The 22,190-nt window shown below is 36.2% G+C and overlaps 1 protein-coding gene across 2 annotated transcripts; it reads left to right on the top strand.

Annotated features, from left to right (window-relative positions):
- Positions 1 to 1,909: 1,909 nt before the first annotated feature.
- On the top strand, positions 1,910 to 20,191 carry LOC149410093 (mediator of RNA polymerase II transcription subunit 25-like). 2 transcript variants are annotated; one of them, XR_016305029.1, is made up of 7 exons: positions 1,910 to 2,050; positions 6,576 to 6,731; positions 9,061 to 9,289; positions 10,739 to 10,892; positions 13,925 to 14,099; positions 18,417 to 18,608; positions 19,977 to 20,191. XR_016305029.1 is itself a non-coding variant. In XM_089648500.1 (6 exons), the coding sequence occupies exons 1-6, from the start codon at positions 2,023 to 2,025 to the stop codon at positions 20,060 to 20,062; spliced, it is 828 nt and encodes a 275-aa protein (XP_089504626.1). In that variant the 5' UTR covers positions 1,910 to 2,022; the 3' UTR covers positions 20,063 to 20,191. The 2 variants fall into 2 exon arrangements, 1 of the variants encoding a protein (XP_089504626.1); XM_089648500.1 differs by lacking the exon at positions 18,417 to 18,608.
- The last annotated feature ends 1,999 nt before the right edge of the window (positions 20,192 to 22,190 follow it).

The raw sequence follows: 22,190 nt of genomic DNA, 5'->3' as shown, positions 1-22,190 counted from the left end.
CTGCTGCTTTTCAGCCTACAATACTCGAAATTCCAGCAATACGGCAAAGGGCGACAGAAGTCTCTGCCTCGTTATTATCATTAAAATATGTTATTTGACAAATTATTACTGGCGTTGTAATCTTCTAATTACCCGGTAAAACACAAAATATCAGATTAAGGCATCGCTATGTTATGTATTGCTATTATTTGACCTTAACAATTTACTCCATGCACATGTATTTTCGTAAATATTGCCTATTCCGTCACACTTATCTAAAACAATACTTCGATTCAATTGAATTAAGAAATAATGAATATGTGAATGGGATAATGAATAAATTCATGTTAAATAGTAGGTATTTTGTGTGTCGGAATAGCCCATAATTACCTGATCTTTGTAAATATCATGTAAATGTTATGTATCTTAAAATCATCATTTGAAATGATAAGTATTTAAAATTATCATTTGAAATGTCAATGTCAAATTTTTTGTGTCAGTGTTGCCACTGTCGGCCACTGTTGCCATATAAGAAAGAGAATAAAAAAAACAGTGACTACGTACTGGTGTATATGTGGCGTATTTGGGTATTCGTGTATTTTTATTACTACAAATAATATATGAAAGTTATCAACAAAAACCAAGTACTTTTTTTCAAAGCTCCCCCCCCCCCCCGACCGGACAGACGTTTTTAAATTGCCAAGGTGGTACCCCCGGAATCTAGGGAAATCTAGGGGAATTTAGACTCCCAATCTAGGGAAATATTGCAATCTGGACCTGGCAACGCTGGCAAGCTTAATCCAGTAGTTTGGCTTCCTTTTAAATTGGTTGATCACTCAGTTTATGACTCAGTTCGACTTATGAGTTCGACCATAAATATACCACTCTCTAGATCGATATCTTCGGGCTTTTTGTATACAACAGAATTATACAGTACTTAACCACAGATATACAAGCAGTACCTACCGTGCGGAAAAGAGCAGTAGACAAGATAGAAAAAACTCAAGGTCATCTAAAAGTAAGATGCAACCATAGACAATATAATTGCTCTCGGCCTACTCCATTCATTCACTAGCCCAAAAAAAATATTTTAAAAATAAAAATGTCCTTGAAGCAGAAAAATGTCGAAATGTTTTCCAAGGGCAAGGTTCATCTGACTAAGAAAATAAACTTTTACAGTGCATTTCCTTGAGATGAAACTTGTAAATCTGAGAAGAAGAAACCCAAAATGACAAGAAATTTGCAAAAACACTGAAGAAAATTTCCAAAACATGATTGTCCGACAGTATGACGAAGAATTCCGACATTTTTCAGCCTCATGAACTCATGGTTACATATGTTTAAAAATCTTTAATTTCACCAAAACAATAAGATAATACAGGATAACACTAATCAATAACATGAATAAGTTTATCGATATAATAAATAACATTTATACGTTGTGGAGGAAGACATAATGTCAAGTATGAAGCATTGTTCAAAAAACCGAACGAATAACCTAAAACTGTTAATTCACTTTAAACTTGAACTTACGTAGGTAGGTTGAATATAATATGTTTGTAACTCGCTAACACTATACTGGCTTATATTGTATTTTTATCACGAACAACTTTAACACGCAATATTTTCGACGGAAATGATAGTATTTCGGCAGAAAATGACAACCCGCGTGTATAAATAAACCACTGTCATTTTGTTTGAATGATTTGAAATTGTCAAACGTCAAAATTCCGTCATCTCTTTCTGTTACACGAGTCATTATGGTAGAGAGCGAGAGATCAAACCAATCCTTCTGTTCTCACCAATGAGATCTGAGCTTTTAGCCATATTATTCGTTTTCTATAAGAATTTTGAGGTGGGCGTGGCGGTTTCAAATGAGTTTCGAGGCCAAAGCTTAGTTAAATGCCCCTGAGTTCGACTCAGTTGTCACCAGTACTCACCAGTTGTCACTGTCACATTCCGTTGGAAAGAGCATAGTTGTGCGTTTGAGCAGTGTTGAGCAAAAATTTCGGATCAGTAGGATTGGGAAGAACGGCCGTAAGCATGTGTTATCCTGCGATAAAAATTAACGGTAATTTCCAAGACGCCATTTCGAAAGTTCAAGTCAGTTGAAGTTTTTAGCGTAAATATTTTGAATTTTTAAAATCGTCTAACCCATCTAAAAATAATGTTGAGTGCTAGAATTCTTCAAGGTGATAAATTAATGCCGTGTTGTGCTAAAGGTTGCTCAAACGGATTCGATAATCCAGTGCTAGCAAGAAGCAGCAAGAAATACGTTTGTTTGTGGGTGTCATTTCGCGATTGAAAGCATACGGTACTTTTGGGATTAAAAAATAATGCGTTGCCAACGCTTAATCTTCCAATCATCATAAAATATCCGGTCTATCTCCACCAATTGAAATAAGGACCCGATCCCGTTGTTAAATACAGGTACTAACCTCTCGTTCTTTGATACAATGTTCCTTATTCCTGAATGTACTTCATTGGCTAATAATTTGATTAATTTTCCCTTTCAGACCTATCCGTATTCCGACGCGATCTTATACCACGTATTAGGATGCAAAAATTGTTAAACAAAGCCACGATTACATCAAACAAGGTCATTTAAACCTCTCCAGAACTACATCATGTAAGTACCTTATTCAGATTTAACCAGTATTTTCAATGATGTTTGCTGACGACAAAGCTGTGGAAATTATATGAAACCCTTGCAGGAGAACTTGAATAACTTCTAGTGTTGTGGCAATAATAATTAACACTTAAATTTGTTATTCTTTAACTAATATTTATAAGATGTAAGTCACCTACAGTTTGCTTCAACAGTGTGGAATCCTCATTTGAAGGAATATTCTGAAGGTATACACCTAATTTATATTACAGTGAAACTCGCTCAAGAAGTTTTGTTTTCGGTCCCTACAAATTCTGCAGAAACTGCATAAAACACGATTTTTTCCTATATAAGAAAGTTCGACAGTGAAAATCCATCACCATAAATGTCCCCTTTTTCTTAAAATATGTTTAATTAATTTTATCCATGAAATTTATTAAATATGTGTACAATACTAGAATAGTGTAATCATTGGCCTCAAATTTTGTCTTTTTCTAGGTAAGACGAAGGGCATTTTGAGCTGCATTTGTCCGACGGCAGCCCTTTCTCCCGGGAAACGGAAGACGCACTTGGAGATTTTGGGGACCAGACGGCAGCTGCGATATGTATAACATTTGGATATATATAACAAACTTTTATGTAGGTCTTTTTAAGGTATACAATTCCGTAGTACATTATTTTGATATTCTCATAAGGTCTCGCCAGCGTTAGCAATGCAAGCGGCCAAAAATAATCTTTATATCGACCTTTCTCTGCTTTTTATCAATATGTGTCAATGCATGTGTTATTTATCTAAACCTTCCGGAATAAATTCTCTTAATGATAGTGAAAACCTTATCAAAATCAGTTGCATAGTTAAGAAGAACTAAACGCACAAACAGACAGATGCGAATGTCACTTTATTTTATACTATTTAGAGATAATGGATTCCACCACGAATTGTCAGTATCCAAAATGGAAATATTGATTTTTTTTTTTTGTTTTTACTTTATTTATTTTCATTTCTTTACATATATTATACATAATAATAGACAGTAAATAATAACATAATATATATTACCAAATTGTATACACAAGAAATGAAAACCCACTAAGGCACTGCCTGAGTGTGGGTAATATAAAATCATTTCTATATTTCAAGTACCTAAGTATAATATATACATATAAGTAGAAAAAGTTTTTTTTTTGTTTATAGTTATTATAAAAGTAAAGAGAAAACATTATGTACAATAACAAATTCAAAATCCCAAAACTTAATACAAAGCACACACAAAATACCCATCTCTATCTAGGTATAACATATTTTAACATCCTTCCATTATATCTAAAAAATATTGAAGATATTCAGGAATTTAAAATAAAATTAAAAAATTACCTAAAACTACTATAAAAGTCCATATCTTACTCTTATTATTATTTCCTTCAAATCTTGAAACTGTATTATTGATAAATCTTGCCTATTTCTTACTTATCCCTTTGGTTTTGCAAATATATTATTTACTTACTTACATGATTCCATTTGTCTTAGGATTGAGCTAGGATTCACTCACCAAACACAAGAGCCTTGTCTCTTTATGGTGAGGAAAAGCTATTATTATTTACCTTGATAACACTGTATAATATGTATAATTGTATATTTATTGTAAAAAACATACAAATATTAAATAAAAAAAAAATAAAAAAATAGTTTATAAAGTTTCAGCAAGTGAGTTGTAGAAAGGATCAATAAATTTATATAAAAAGCGTTTCAATATCTGCGTCATTCAGCCATAATTTTACCTCCTTAACATATTCTATTGTTTTATTTATCATTTGAGTTTGTAGTGGTAGAAGGTTAAATGTACGAGGACCAATGAAACTAATATGTGTCTGCATTAATTTAGTATTTGTTTGGGGGGTGTAAAATATATTATTTGTTCTTTTGCTCATTCTGTTTTCATTTATTTTGAAATTATTTTTGTTTTTAAATAAATATTTCATAGTTTGTAATATAAATAATTTATGAATGTTAAATAATTTAGATTCCTTGTATAATAGGTCGGTCGAGAATGTTTTATTTTTGTTATATATGACTTTAATTATGTGTTTTTGAATTATTTGTAGGGGATTAATAAATGTATCAGGTGCACCACCCCATCCTATTATGCCATAAGTGATTACAGAGCACCAGGGAGAAGTAGATCATTTTCAATTTTTCAGCGTTTAAAATTTCCTTGAGTCTATAAAATATGTAGGTAAGATATCTTAGTTTAGAAGTGGTTTGATTAATATGTGATTTCCAATTAAGATTAATATCTATTGATACTCCTAAATATTTTATATTTTTGACATTAGCGAGTTCGTTGCACAGGAAGCACATGTCTTGATTGCAAGTAGCATTATGGATTCTAATTTTAAGGTTGTCTTTTGGTTTGTTTTTTATGTTTTTGTAAAAAGGTAAGTAAAATGTTTTGCTGTAGTTTAAGACAAGTTTGTTGTATTTTAACCATTTTGAAACAAGTGAAATACATACAGTTGCTTTCGAAAAAGTTTCTGTCCAATTATTACCATCCACTATTATTGCCGTGTCATCGGCGTAAGAAACAATTTTACCAGGGATTACAAAATTACATAAATCATTTATATAAATTAAGACTAAAATCGGGCCAAGCACAGTTCCCTGCGGAACTCCGTTTTTTATCTGTGTCTCTGAACTATAATTATTCCCAATTTTTGTTTTTTTGTGTTCTGTCTTTAAGATAGTAGTTTTAGTGTGTCTTTTTTGAAGCCCAGTCGAGTTACTTTTTTAATGAGTAAATTATGATTAACGGTGTCGAAAGCTTTTCTTAAATCTAGGAATATGGCAAGACATTTCTTTTTTTTATCGATAGAAGTGTAAATATTTTTTGTCAATTCATATATGGCATCCTCAGTGCTTAGATCTTTACGAAAGCCTTTTTACATGTTACTTAACCGATTACATGATCTTAACTTCTATTTCATAATATCTTTTGTTGTTTTACAAGCTATATTTCTTTACAAGCTTTTATTATGTACACGATTTTTATTTCTTATATTATGGTTTATGTATAATGATTTAAATTATACCATGTAAAAGTCAAAAGGCGTTACTATTACTTGACACAGCGCCCTTGAGGTGTTTTTGCACAAAAACGGCGCTATACAAGTCATCCAAGTATTATTATTATTATTTGACATAATGAATATCTTTCAACACGTTGAATATGTATTTTGTGTATATATTCTTGTATTTTTGTGCAAGGTCAAATTAAATCCTATTGAGTTGTTGCAGCAAGACAGAAATCCTGGGTTCGATTCCTAGTTGAAACCGTTACTTTTTATTTTTCTGTGTCTTGTTCTGTTTCATGTTTTGTTTAGATATATTAGTATTATCTTCTACTTCAATAATAAATCAATGCTCAATACATCGGTGGTACTGACCCTGTTTTGTATTACTGTCCATTGTCTTTATGAAAATAAAAATTATTTATATGTGTGCATAGCTGTAGGTTTTTTTATTTTCCTTTTCCTGCATTCCAATATTTTTATTTTTAAAATATAATTTTTTTGGGCTAGTGAATGAACGATGTTAGCTGGGTGCAGTTATATTGTCTATGTTTGCACTTTTTTTAAATGGCCTTGAGATTTCTTTATGGTCCACGATATATTTACCTGTCTGGACCAAACGACCGTTTTATCTGAGGTCGTCTGTGGTTAAGGGGGTGACAAAATGGGGCCATACAAAAAGCCCGAAGATATCGATCTAGAGAGTGGTTTATTTATGGTTGTGTTTCATTGCCCATGCAGCACCTCATGCACCAGCAGCAGCGGATGGACGGTAAGACCATCTCCTTTAACTCTTCTGCTTGTCCTATTCGGATCGGAGAATGTAAAAACAGATCTTGGCTAGAAACAAAAATTTATAACTAAATCTGGAGGATCAACAAACAAATTTTTTTGTAAATGAATAAATGTATTATTTTCTCAGGTGTGGCACCTCAACAGCATACCCAGCAGCTACAACAACAACAACAACAACAACAACAACAACAGCAGCAGCAACAACAACAACAACAGCAGCAACAAGGAGGGCCAGGACAGCAACAGCAGCAACCTGGACAGCAACCAGGCCAGCAACGACATGGTTACACTTTTATTATTTTATATTTACTCCACAAACTCATTTTAAGGAGAGGAACCAATAAAGCAGTGTTATGTTTAGCTATTTCGCCCAATGTTATGATAATAGGCTGGGTTGTGTGATAGGTTTTTAAGTACATTATTGACTGTTATGATGATTGAAAAGTGGGTGGCCAAGTTTGACTTTGTTGGTCTTAGAAAGACCAAACGCGCCAGAGTCCCTTCCAGTGGTTGAACTGGAAAAGATCTCGCCAAACCGACCAACCGACGGTAGAGCATAATTCTCCATACAGGGCGGGGAAAAATATATCCCATCTACAAGATGTTTGAAAGGAAGTTGCAAGGTTATAAAATGAAAGTATTCTGGTTAAACTTTGGACTGACCGTAACAAGTTATATTGTGATAAATTTCACAGAGATACCTATACAAAAAGGTGAAAACTTACCCCCATCGACCAGAACGTAGAATCTATCTACCCTGTCTAAAATAATATGAACGTATATAGTTATGAGGAACGAACGCTGAGTGCCGCGAATGGCGGACTAGATGAATCAGCCAAGTAGCTAGAGGACGACGGCTTCAGATGTGACTGGTATCGGCCCAGTGAGTACCAGCCAGGTTGAGGAGTAGACGACAGCTTCAGAATTTGACTGGTATCGGCCCAGTGAGTACCAACCGGGTTGAGGAGTAGACGACAGCTTCAGAATGTGATTGGTATCGGCCCAGTGAGTACCAGCCAGGTTGAGGAGTAGACGACGGCTTCAGGATGTGGCTGGCCAACGGCCCAGTGTGGTCCAGCCATGTGCCGGTTTCACGGATAACCCATAAGTTGCCCTTCCATGAGGCGAGGTGGGACTTAAAAATGCTCACGGCGAAAACAGTCCATCGGCAGAAATAACCACCGATCACTTGGATAAACTCTGATTACCTCCACGGCCGCACATGGCAAAATACGTTTTCATTATCCACGCCACCCGTGGCGAATTCCACTCGCGGGAAATATTATTAAACTTCTAAACTTGAAGCACAAACCGAACATTTCGGTATTAATCACAAATCCATGAAATATCTTTCGATCAGATCCTCAGACCCCCAGAAATAATAATTGACCCCCGACCGGACGCGCACACTCCTCTCTGTCCGGCCGGGAAGTGACGCCCTCTTCAATTTTAGTCACTTCCTGTTATTGCGAGAGCATAAACAATAGACAAGAAAAATCACAGATTTGACAGGTTCTTACTTACTACAAAGTAAGAAAAATAATCCTATGTTATTTACATAACAGCAGGGTCTTAAGAGACACATCTTGTAAAAGACAGAAACGAGAAGGATTTGTAAAACTTATGCCGCAGATGTCAAGAAATGTGAACAGTAAATTTTTTTTTTAATAAATTCTTTCTGTTTCAGAAAGTTGACGCACCTTCCAATGGGTGACCGCGAAACTCATCAAAATGACAATTCAACACACCTATAAAAAGTGCTATAAAGTTATGAAAAGTGATGAAACAAAAACTAGGTTAAATATGTAACTATTTAACCTAGTTTTTGTATCATCAATTTTTATAGGTGTGTTGAATTGTCATTTTGTTGAGTTATCATAGAACCCTTCCAATGACATGTCAAAAGAAAGTTTTGGAACATCTTTAAACCCAGGACTTTTTTATTCATATTTTTCAAAAATTTGTGGTTTTTTTTCACATACATATTTCTTATTATTATATATTTCTTTCTGTTTCAAAAAAATTGACACAAATTCCTATTACTCAACATGTCACAAAGAATGTTTTGGAACATCTGTAAACACGGTCTCGTCCGAGACCGTGTTTACTCGGATTTAAAAAACAATTTTTGTATATTTAGAAATGGTTAAATTTGTATTTTTTCAAAATTTCTTTCAGTTACAGAGAGCTGTATTGCCAAATGATTGATATGTGACAAATAAAGTTTTCGAACATCTTCAAATACAGGACTTTTTCTAAATGTTTGTCAAAAATGTGTGTGTTTTTTTTTTCATAAATTCTTTGTGTTTCAGAAAGCTGTTGTCATGTTTTCAGACAAAGGTGAACTTCGGCCTGTCTAATCAATTAATGTATTTTCCGCATTACACTCACCCGACATCGTATATCGCCTTCCCTTTCAAATTTCATAATGATGGTGAAACACATGTATTTATGTATTTCATCTGCACATGAAATCTAAGCGAAGAATCTTCAGACTTTTAGATCACCAAACACGCCCACATGGCATTTCTTATCATTCTTTATTCTATGACTATTAACTGCCTGTTTTGGACGCCTAGTACTCGAATAAGTAGATATTTCTCTGGTTGCAGGTATCACGCAGCAGAGTTCAAGCTCGGGGCCTGTGGCGGGCGTGGGAGCAGTGGCAGGAGCCGTGGGGGGCGCTGTAGGAGCGGGAGGAGACAACGCCCCCCGGGCCTTCATCTGGCAGGGCGTGCTGGAGTGGATAGAGAAGGGCAAGAACCCCTCAGACCAGAGCAAGACGACCAGACATTTGCCCTGCCAGGTGTCCGCCATCTGCAGAGACGGGGAGCCCGAACTGTGAGTATCCAGTCACACAAAGATAGCCAAGGTCATGTGGAAGATATTTGGTTGCTGGTAAAACGAGCAGGATAAATTATTGCAGGATAAGTCTATAGTCATGGTGTTTGAAAGAGGGAGTACGAAAACAGTGTGCAATATAGTTGTGAATGATGAATACTTGGAGCAGGTGGATGAGTTTGAGTATTTAGGAAGTATTTTTATGAGAGATGGAAAGGCTGAAATGAGATATTGAAAGAAGGGTAAATGCAGCAATTCCATTAATGGAGAATTGAACAAGGGTTGGCGCTAACAAAAAAAATTGTCCAAAGGTGCGAAGCTAACAGCTAGTGCTGGTACCCACCCTGATGTGCCGGCGGTAAGGCATGGAAGTGGCAGAGGAAGGATGAAAGTAGAATGAGTGCTGTAAATGAGATCCCTGAGGCGTATGTATGGTTAAACCATGTGTAAATGTGGAGATCCGCAAATAATGTAAGGCTGAAGTAAGCGTAATTAGAAAGAGACACTTAGATGGTTTGGGCATGCAGAGCGAATGAACGAAGAATGGAGTGTAAGGAGAATATACGAAGCGAATGTGAATTGTAGAAGAAGTCAGGGACACCCGAGGAAGACATCAAGTTAACCGGAAACTTGAGTCACGCCATTTCAAGAGTCAGAGTATGTATAAGACGATGTATGAATGTGAATGAGGCAAGGAGTGTGTGCCAAGACCGAGTTGTTTGGCGGTCCGTCCTCTCTGCCTACCCCTGCAGTAAATGGCGTGATGGTTAATTATTTATCAATTTAACCTGTTAAAAGTCAGAGCAGAAGAGTGTCTGTGGCGGGCAGCGTGGATTTGATTTTTATATGAATCTGCAGTTTTATTCAGAGATTGATGAAATTTTGCACACTTGACCTTTAAAATAAAAGGAATGTCACTGTCTACATGAGATTTCGAAGAACCACCCTTATCTTCTTTTCCTACATTTAAAGCAGAATGTTGATACTTCTCCATGAATTTTTGCACACTGACGTTCAAAATAAAAAGAAAATTTCTGTCTAAATATGATTTTGAAAGGAGAGCCCGTGCAACGTCAGGAACTTCAGCTAGTTATACAATTGGGAGGTGGACATGGGTTCCACCGCCCCGGGAACCAATACGTCTGCCATAAGTCACCCCAATTCACTGTTTGGTGACTTAGCTCCCCACCCCTCATATCTTTTTCTTTCCCAAAACTTCCTCTCCTTTCTTTCCTTAAAGGGACCCTTCATGCAGCATCCCCAAAAATGACAGGCCTCTAGGAAAACTAATTTCCTCAGAGTGTGAGGAGGGAATTGTAAAAAAAAAAAAATAGCTAACATTTTTTCTAACATTTGGTGGTTTTGATTATAATGGTTTTCAGTATAACCAGTATAAAATCTAAATCTAAATTGTAAATTCCTCTAATAATATCCCTGATATGTTGACAGCAAAGCAGATTCGTGGCCCTCCAAGCTGATAATGCAGCTGAAGCTTAAGCCGCTGTTAGGCCCAATCAGCGCCCATTTCCTGAAGGACTCACAGAGAGTGCTGTTCCACCTGGAGCAGAATGAAGCCCTGGAGAGTCTCATGGATGGAGCGTACGTGAGTATAGCCAGCCAGTCCTTACATCTTCTTTAGCTGTTGCCTCATCCCTCACTCCAATGCCCTGATGAATCAAGCTCCTAACTCGTCACGGTCCTGCACTGCATGTTCCCGACGCCTGTTGTATTATTTGATCTGTCCAACACATCGGTCTAACTTCCTCTGCTTCTCCTTGGCGAGAAACGTTTCAACAGTTTATTGCCTATTGTGGATCCCTCCTTAGCTCTGACGGTATGAATATATTAATCTGGGGTTCAATTCTCCAATAGCGGTCAAGAGTTATTCATTATGCGCCATCAAGAAATGAAAAATTACCTGTGGTCTCAACGAACTTTGTCGTTGATATATTGGCTGCCCTGTGAATATTGTCTGTTGTTTTTAACGTTTCTATGGTGATAATTTGAAATGTCAGAAATAAAACGTCACCGCTTCATTTTTTTATTCACCCTAGTTTCGACGTCTAGAGCTGAAGAACGGGCTGGGGGTATTATGAACGGAGAGACAATGACTACCAGCTGACGCACTAAGGCTTTGTTAAGCCTAAAATTCTCGACGAAGTGTTCGTCTATCAAATTAGCAAAAGAATCGAGTCTCTGGCGGATCATTCTTGTTTGTCTCAAAGCAGCTGCTTCAGATTGTTCTGATAAATTTAATTTAACTTTTGTTATCGGTAATGAACGAATGCAAATCTTGGAAGAGGAAATTAACCCGACTCCCCGACATCCCATCGACAGATACACTCGTTGTCGATGACAATGCTTTCATTATCAACTTTTGGTGACAATCATGTTGTAAGGGACGTTGTTGGCCATATTTTTCCATTTCAAAAATATCTTGAACTTTTATAAAATGTGCCAACTCCACGCCACTGGCAAATTCCTCACTCCCCGCCACTGCTCATTTCATAGCCCGTTTCGGCCGGAATGGCCAGAAATTTCACACTCCGAAAAGTATCGATATCGCATCGCGCACGTATCCCGGCCGAGCGGAACGATGTTTAGTTTTGTGTATACAAATTTTTGATAACTAATTATAACTTTACAAATATGTTGATAATACCTATTTTAATTTGTACATCTCCTCAGCGGTAGTCAAATAAAAACTATTTGCGATATGCTACCACCGGTTAGGTATTTAAAAATGCTATTTTAACAAATTCAATGTAACCATTTTTGTCATTAATTTTCCATATTTGCCTCTACAAAAATCCAGGGACCTCGTAGCATAGTGAATCTTTCCTCTTTCGGAGCGCTTTGTTACTAGGAACTTCGAAAAAATACTGTTCTAACCAATTTACACATTTGATCGCTTCAAGATCAAATTTACAATTTTAATATACAAACATTTTTTATTTTTTGTCATATCTTGACATCGACCGCGGAAGTGGGGGGCAGAGGGGGCCAAATGCCCCCCTAAAATCAAATGAGGGGGGGCCGCGCCCCCTCCAATTTTACTACCTGGGTAAAGATTATCTGTATCCTTCACAGTGCTTTTTTTCATAAATGAAAAAGTGTTTGTTGTATAGAAGAAAAATTGTCAAGAGATAGCATTAGAGCTTTGATTATTTAAATAATCAATACTGCACGTGCATAAGGCGGAAACATTTAGTTTAGATGTAAATGAAATTATTAGGGAATTTGCTTCAAAGACGGTTGAGAGACGCAACGTTTTTGGTATCGTTCAATGAATGCAATAAAGCAATATTTAAAAAAATAAGTTTTTATTCAGTGAACCTGTTATTTGTTTGACCTAGTCATATCCGTTTTGTCTTATTTATAACTAGTTGATTGACTGGAGAGGAGACTGAAGGAAGAGGGTGACTAAACAAGTTTGCCCCCCCCCGTCATAGAGTACTTCCGCGGTCCCTGTATCTTGACAAACTAAAAATCTGGTTGTCAAGATACAAATTGTATTAACTATTATGTCATTAAACAATGTAAATGTAATACAGGCGAGTTTGCAAAATCTTTTGCAAGGCTCAAATTTAAGCGTCCGCCTTCGGCAAGCCCACTGCGAAAATGAATAAGCAACATTTTTCGGTAGCTTATGTACTCTCATGCAGTGGCGGCTCGTGACTTTTGGGTGTACTAGAGTGCTAATATTATAAAAAATGGCATTTATGACGTTGTTATAGCTGAAAATGATTTTTTTTTTTTTTCGAAAATCGATTTTTTGTATGAAGATTTTCAGGAAATTTCAGTATAGCCGTGCGCCGCACGGAATTCCTGAAAATCTTCATACAAAAAATCAATTTTCGAAAAAAAAATAAAAAATCGTTTTCAGCTACAACAACATCAATAAAGCCATTTTTTGTAATATTAGCACTCTAGTAACCCAAAAGTCACGAGCCGCCACTGCTCTCATGTAGCGTGGGTAAAATACCCCACCTCTTTTCGATTGGCAGCGTCATGTCGCATAAGCGTCGACCGAATTGGACAGCGACATAATTTCCAAGAGTTTTACTACTTTCTACAAAGTAAATCCTGCCCTTCACCTGCCTCGCCCCGCCTAGTCTCTGCTCCAAATCTTCTGGTGTTTACCTCTTGAAGATCCTGGCGCGGCCCTGTTAGGCAACCGCCAAACGCCACAAGCGAGCAGAGACAACAGCGCACCCAGTGCCCAACATTCACCGAGAACCGGGTGCGGGAGGCAGACTGCAATAACATTCTTCAACTTTAACAACTATCATCACTATCGACCGTAAAGGAGCATCACTATTGGCTGAAGACACGGTCTGGACCCGGCGCCCAAATGTACAGTCTTGTGCGGATTCACAACATATGCGTTTCTCTGAAATCGAATGACACACAGGTGTTAACATACTAAATAAATGTCAGTCCTACCCGATCGGCATTTGGCGAGGTCAGTGGAGTTGTCGACTCCAGTTTCTGGGTAGGTTCAATCCTCAGTTAAACAAAAGTTTTTACTTTTTTTTTTTAATTTTTAAATGACATTTTAAAATTGATGTGTTATATTTAGTTAAAAAAAAATGTTATTTAGGGGTTGATTTTTTTTGTTTTGTTGTTTTTTAGGCTGGATTCGTCCACTTTACCCCTGTTTCGCCAGCGTCGTGCGATATTAAAGTGCTCATCTTGCTGTACACGGCTAAGAAGAAGGCGTACCTCGGATTCATGCCCAACAACCAGGCCACCTTCGTGGATAGACTGAAGACGCTCCTCCAGCAGCGGAAACTGTATAATCAAACAGGTAAATATACCTTTGTAAAGTAATGCTGCATCCAACAATAGAATAATGTTAGTTAATCAATGTGAGGTTAGAAAGAAGTTAAGTTGTTTTATGTAGTGTAGAGTGAGGCAACAATAGAAGAGCCTTCATATAGAGTAGCGCGATCGCACTCAACCTCTTTCTATACCAAATCATCATCAATGTTAGACATTAGTCCGCCATAATAGCATTCTCCTCCGTGCCAGGGCACCGCAGGGCAAGGGTCCTGGGTTCGAATCCTAGATGTGACCGCATCTTTTTCTGATTTTTTTGTTTCAGATTTTCATTTAGGACTTTATTATTAACAAACAGCTGTTTACCGTTGAGTCATTTGTTTGCTTTTTGGAAAAGCTCATGAAGTCTTTGTCTCAAGAAATCATTGTTTCCCTTACTGTCATAGTCAGTTATGATCTAAACGGTATTAGAAAGAAACTACACTTTATATTAAGGGGTGAGAATAATTTACGGAGCGTCGTAATTACGCTGCTGTCATCTGTCAAAGTGACAGCTCCCATACAAAGAAATGATATTCCGCGGCAATCCCCCAATTGATCTGACCCCCTCTCCTGAGGAAGATTATAGCGTAGTGTGTCACCCCAAAATATAATACGTACATGCCACGCCCAATTTATGCTCGCATAAAATAGCGTAACGTGTCTAAGGCTTTAAGGACATTTTAAAGAGCTAGAGAGGCAGTCGATTTAAAATTTACTTTATAATTAATGGGAATTAATTTTTTTAATATACAAACATAATACATGAATTAATTCATTTTTTAATATATAATGACAAAAGAGACATCTCTGATCAGATTAGGATAGATTTTTCTCTGCAGGTGAATGATAAACAAATTACAGTCACCTTTTGCATTTGATCAGTGGATTCATCTGGAATTGTGTCATTTTGTCAAAAGAGGTCTATTTAAGACAAAAATGATTAAAATATATTTTTTGTCACAATAAATGTCACAAATCTTGGCAGTGCGTATTATTACAGATGAGGGGTAAAATCAACTGTTGAAGAACGAAGGGGGTAAAGCTGACTGTGATTCGTCAATAAATCGATCTGACAGTATATAGGCATCTCGCATTATAATAATACCATTTAGTTCTTAAAAGTAAAATCTGCTTTTGAATGAATAGACATTTTTACATGGGAGCGCAAATTATGAACAAATTTGCGAAGTCCACATTCGGCAAAATAAATTTCTTCTATTTTCAGAGTCGAATATTTCGTTTACGTATTTAGTTAAGACACTTTTATAAATGTTCATAATTTACTTCCCAACAACCAACCAGCTTTGTGTTCAGACGTATCTCATTGTGATAGTATATGTTTCTACAACTGATCCATATTATACAATGTGAATATGCTTAAAATAAAGTAAAATAATGCTTATATATTATTATTATTATTTTTTTTTTTTTAAAAGAAAGACAAACATTCCCGGGTTACGAATAACCTGACAATATTTGAAAATCTCCTACTACCACCACAGAAAGTGGAAAATGTTGCTTGTGTTGTGATGGAGGACTTAGCCAGCCGAGGAATTGAACACGCTACGCCTGGGTGGGAACCAAGCGCGATGTCAACTCGGCCACCGACTGGTCATATTACATATGGAATGTAATACGACAATTGGGTTTATTCTCTTCTTCACATTTATTTTTACAAGTTTTCATACCACAAGCAACCATTTTGCCGTGTTATTTCGTAAAATGCCTCGACCATAGCTCGACGCTAGTTCGAACAAAAATGATGACGTCACATTCTCAAGATTCACGGGAAGCCATACGAGAGCCCAGCCGGCTCCAATGGAACCGGTATGGGGAGTGGGGAATAATACGCTTTTAATCACTTAGGGCAGGTCTACTAATATTCATATGTCTATGGGTTTAAGTTATTTTCTCCCTGCAGAGTGAATTTATTAATCAACAATTTTTTTTCATAGGGATTTAAAAATATTCCCTGATGGTCTGTGTTATTTACACGCCAGATCATCAACCAAGAGCACTTTATTATTAAAAAATCAATTTTGAAAAATATTAGTTAACCACTTGTCGCTCTTAACCGACAATATACAACACCCGCTTACTGTGCTAGCTGCCGATGATGCAAATATGTAATAACCGTGTACTGTACTTTCTGCCGATGATGCAAATATGCAACATCCGCGTACTGTGCTAGCTGCCAATGATGCAAATATGCAACATCCTAGAAAAGGTTACAGTAAAACTCGCTTAAGAAGTTCCCACTTAAGAAGTTTTCACGCTTAAGAAGTTTTGATTTTTGGTCCCTTGAAAATTCCGTACAAAAAACACGATTTTTTCCCACATAAGAAGTTTTAGAGCTAAAACTGCTTCCCGCTTAAGAGGTTTTAGAAATCCGGCGGTAAAATCAACACAAACGAAATATTGTGTCGCAAAATATCTAAAATGAACCTTTTTCCAAGTCATAAATTGAAAGACGTTGACTGAAACCCATACCTAGTACCTGAGACCATAAAACCCTTTGTCGGCCGCCGGGCCGTAAGCCGTAACCTGCCGTAACCAATAAATAAACCAAATACCCCGTCTCCTAATCCCCTAACTAGGTAAAATAGCAATGGAACGAATAAACAATGCGGAATTATGTAACAAATATGCAAGCGTCTTTAAGGCCCAAATAACATGAAAGATTATATTAAACTCAACCTTAATGACAACGTGGGCTAGATCTACATTTGCATACATTTGACGCCTCCTTCAATAATCTTCCCTTTGATAATGAACATAGAGATGTTTCGTAATATTATTGTATAAAATTTTTATTCCATCGAATTTGTAAAACACAAAAAACTTTTGATAATCTATCGGATCACGGTTAATACGGAATATTTCACCTTTAAATACATAACAACATGATTATATGGCGGGGGAGTAAAATATGCATTATAATTACGTTTTTTTCATTCAAACATCAAAAATTGCCGTGCATCATGTTTCATCTGACATTTGTCGTAAATTAAGTTTGAAGGTTAGGAAATACATATACATAAATTTAAAATGTAGATTGAAACGCATGATAACTAGAAGATGTATATATATATTTTTTTTTTTGACCGCTTGGATCATATGAGCTTGTTTTCACGACAATTTAACATAGGTAGACATAGGAATGACGTATGCCCCGGACTCGAGTTATTAAATAGCTAAAATTGAATCCCACTTAAGAAGTTTTCCCACTTAAGAAGTTTTTTTTCCCCGGTCCCTTGGAAAACTTCTTATGAGAGTTTCACTGTAAATCAAAATTTTGTTTATATTCTTCTTCTAACTTACATACCTCCTTTTTTATATTTTCACTCTTTTGTGAGCAATGAAGAGCACTTTTGTAAACTATTGAGTCAAGGTATATTGGTGTATCTCTGGTAATTAACTACAATAACCCATATCAGGAAAACCAAGTATTGTTACAACCCTACTTACTATGTAGCCAAGATATTGTGTCTTCACTTTTTAGCAAAATGATTTATGAACCCTATTAAAGGAGAACCCAAATTTGTATATTTAAAAATATGGCATCTCTAAACTCAGACATTGATAATTTTACAACCAAAAGTATTTTTGTGATTAATTTTTGAGTTATCATGATGTATTGCGCTTCCTCCTTCTTTAGCCAGCGTTTTGGACGGTGTTACAGAGTACATCATCAAGGCAGATGTGTATATCGTGGTGAAGTGTGTTTATGTATTTAGAAGTGATATCGTGTTGCGCGCGTTAATCCTTTTATGGTTGGTAATTTAACTAATCGTCTTCTAGAAATACCGGTTTTAACCTGTGGAACACCAGAAACTTTTTGAGGGAAATCAATGTGTTTCCAGTGCAAGCGATTCCGTTAAAAAAAGTTATGCACATTCTCATGGCATACAGGTTTAAATCGCATATAAAAAAATTCCAACTAGGGTGAAATTCCAATGCCAGCAGTGCATGAACGGTTTGTCGGCCTTAAAAATTCTTATCACTGGTGCACGAACGGTTTTCCAGAGGTTAAGGATTGGAGCGAACAAAAAGGTATCGCTTCTATACATAGACACACACTTTTCCATAATCTACACGCCTGCCCTGATGACGGACATTGTAACACTGTCCAAAACATTGGCTAAAGAAGAAGGCATAATAACCTAAAAATTAATCAAAATAACATTTCAAAGATATTTATATATTTCAACTTGTATTTAATTTGAAAGTAAAAAAATTATTCATGGTGATATGTGTAATATCTTGGATTTAAACCATCGATATAGAAACTAAGTTTCCATAGATTTGAAAACCAGTAAGATGCGTACATGTACGTACATATGCAGACATGTCCCTGAGCCAGACGGTGCCTGGCGCTAGTAAAAACCTCAAGGGCGCTGTATTAGGTATTATCAGCTCCGCGGCGCATTGGAATTTTGGCGCCCGGAGCAGACTGCTTCAATTGAGCTTGCACAGGTCCGGCCCTGTACATATGGTCAGTATTCTTCAAAAAAACAGTTATGTTCAAAGTTTCGAGAAAAACATTTTAAAATTTTGTAAGCGAATGATAAAATCAAATAAAATCCTCTGCAATTTAAAATTGTAATTTTTATTTGTATAGATTAAAAACAAAAGTGTATTAAAAATAAACACTTGAAAAATGGTCTGTTTTTCAAAAAATACTGACCAAATATTATATGTATTGCTCTCACCATAAACAGAAAATCTGTTTGTCCGTGAAAGAAAGCTCTCAAAGGGTGAACTATGGCATCATGAAGTTTGCAGTTTTTTGTGGACACATATATTTTAAGTTCGCAATGTCGCTTCCATCATGAGCTACTGAGATTTTAACTGTCAAAGAATAATAGTTAAATAAGAAATTCCTTTATATTTCTACAATTTTTTATATTGAGATAAAAAAAATGCAGTTTAATGGATATTTAAAAGCGCCGTAGCTCATGATCGAAATAAAGCCATAAGCTGAAATTGTATATTATTAGATGTAATCTCTCTGACATTCAGAGTCAAGTTGGTTCTTCGAATAATATTTATAAAATTTGAACAGCGGCTGATAATAATGAGATGAGATAAATATGGCAAACAAGACAGAGATAGGACGATCTGGTTAGTCAGATTTAATCACTAAACAGGTTAAAGTCATTTCAAACAACACTTGTGAAGTTTCAGTAAGAAACATAATTAAATAAAGGATATGATTTGAGATTTTCATGGCCGTGCAGTGTTGGTCTTCCTCCTTCTTTAGCCAAGGTTTCCGAGAGTGTTCACCATCAGCAGATGTAATCAGATGACAGGGAACATCCTCCCTCACGATGCACACTGTTACGCTGTCCGAAACTTTGGCAAAAGAAGGAGAAAGGACACACGTCATCTCGTCTGCAGAAGTGGGTAAAATTGGCGGTTAGTCTGAAATTTCAAATCGCTAGTTGTCAGTGTATAAATTTCGCTCCCTACTAACTACTTAAAATTCCAGTAGCTCCGTGTGACCGCTAGCGGCTACAGCAGGTGAAAAATCGTTCCGTGTGACCATAGAGCCATACATTTAGAGGTGCTATTGCATATTAATATCTCCTCGAAACGTCTTCCACTATTAGAATGCGACAAGTGGTGCACGTAGACCGGATTGGGTAGTTTTAGTTACAGCGTTGGAGGTCAACTGGAGGAAAAAAGTGGAACCTATTTTACTGTTATATGATACATCACTACACTATAACTGAGTTCGTAGTATCCACGTCAAATATGCAGTGCAGCGCGTTAAAAAACCAGTGTCCACCAGTCTTAGTTGGTTGGAAGCAGGGTTTGCGGGTTTTGTCGTGGGTATACTAACAGTATTTTCCATCCCTAGCAGCCGCAGTACCGGCTGGGGGCTCCTCCTCCGCGCCCCCGCAGCAGCAGCAGGCCGAGCAGTTTGAGGACCTGCTCTGGAACTGACCCGTCTAGAGCCCATACTTGCTCTAGTGCTGCACCTCGCATCCTTCCACCCATAGACAATCTCCTCGGTGTGTTTTATAATGTTATATTATGTTTAAAAGCCAAATAAAACTGATTCTTCCATTTAAATTGATTTTGTTTTATTCTTCTTCGAATGGTGGAGGTCAAAGCTGAGGTTTTTCAGTCACTCGACGGCATCAGGAGTCACTTGGCTCAGCACAGATTTGCCTCCGGGGAAATGATGAAGAGGACATTCTTCTATAGCGTTGTCTGTTATCTATGGTAAATTACCCAATACTTGGCACCTTAAGGAAAAAAAAAACTTCATAGACTGTTAAACTTTACTATCATAGTGACTAAAATGCTCTAAGAGCACTTAATTTTTACTAAAGAAAATATTTTGTTTATAGCACCAATAACTGTCGTGGCTAGATTTGGAGAAATCGCTGCCATATTGGATTTACTGCTTGGATTATCATAGCTCGAGGGTAGATGGCGCCACTAGGTCAATTTTACAAATTGAGTAAACATAAATTATTCATAAACTGTTTGTTGATGGCGCTAATATAATTATTTTAGGAAAAACACCTTTTGCAAGTTATGCTAATGTGATGAATTGTTTTTTTGCGCACATCCATACAGATTTACCTTTCTTGAAAGAATTGAGTTTTTATATGGACAAAACTAAACAATACAAAAATATACAGGGTGTTTGGGGGCAAAGTGCATAAACTTCGGGAAGTGATTCTACGTGAACAATAACAACAAGTAAATAAATTCTTTCGAAATTTCATTGTTTGGTAGTTTTCAGGTACAAAAGTTGAATTGTTCGTATGGAGAAAATAATATTCTTCTATGTAAAAAAAAATTTCGAGAAAAGTTATTCACTTTGTTTACTTCTACCATTATGAAGAATCACCTCCCGAAGTTTGTGCACTTTCCCCCAGACACCCTGTATATTCTACAATGTCGCATGTTATTTTTGCTTGAGTTATTATTATTATTTAATGACCAGGCAGCATTCGGCTGATGTGCTCATGTCTGATTTCACAATAAGTAATTGAGTTGTTTTAAATTAATAAAAAAAAAATTGTTCTGATGCGGTTTTTCACTATCTACTCATTTTAAAGTTATAACGTGTTGAATACGAGTGACAGAGTTTTCCATTTTTACATATCGGAGTTCTCCAAGCCTTCACTGTCCAGGGTTGGCAGTGAACCTGTTAATCCTTCAGGTTTTAAAATATTTTTAAGTACAAGTCCCAACGACACGGTGAAATTTCATAGAATTTCGGAATGTTTCCGAGGTATTTGAAATGTTTAAAAGTTTTCCTAAAAAAAATACCAAGAATAGATAATTATCTTTGAAATAAACATTGTTATTCTAAAAAAAATAATTTTAATATCGAACATGAAAATGTTATCAAAAAAACTTACCGGGACATTTTGACTCTACGTTCGTAATTTTGAAAGAATTCGATATTTAGAAAACATATTTCTTTTGTCTAGAGAATTAGTAAAAAAACGGTAACTTCACTTTCTATGCCGTTAATACAATAAAAACATATAAGTAAGTTTTTATCTTTTAATTGTCAATGAAAAAATCCCGTCAATTTGAAGTCATACACAGCCATGTATAAATATTTGAGATAAACTGAGAAGAATAATTATTTATCTTTCCAATGACAAATCACATAGAAAAAAAAATCTTTTATACTGAATGGACGCCCCGGTCATATATGTCCTTCATAGCCTCTAATGGACTATGATGTTTGTGGCTAGTAATGTATGGACTCCCCGGTCAGATTTGTCCTACAGAGCCTCTAATTGAATATGAAGTTTGTGGCTAGTAATGTCCTTCCCAGGATTGAAGGGTTATCAAGAAAAGTGTTAATTGAGAAGAACTCGTGATTAGGGAGGGATATTATAATAATAATAATAATATTTGGCTAATTTATATAGCGCCGTTTTCGTGAGAAATCACCTCAAGGGCGCTGTACACATATATTTCTTAAATAGTTAATACTAGAACTACTGACTTATCTCTAAGACTTATATCTAGTTACTTACGGCTAAGGCCTATAACTACTATCTTAACGACATATATACGAGTATTTACATATTTAGCA

This window comes from Hesperophylax consimilis, chromosome 28 (genome assembly GCF_061612785.1).
Source record: "Hesperophylax consimilis isolate HC1 chromosome 28, BYU_Hcon_1.0, whole genome shotgun sequence".
In the NCBI taxonomy this organism is placed as follows: Eukaryota; Metazoa; Arthropoda; class Insecta; order Trichoptera; family Limnephilidae; genus Hesperophylax; species Hesperophylax consimilis.
This window is presented reverse-complemented; position numbering and strand designations above follow the sequence as displayed.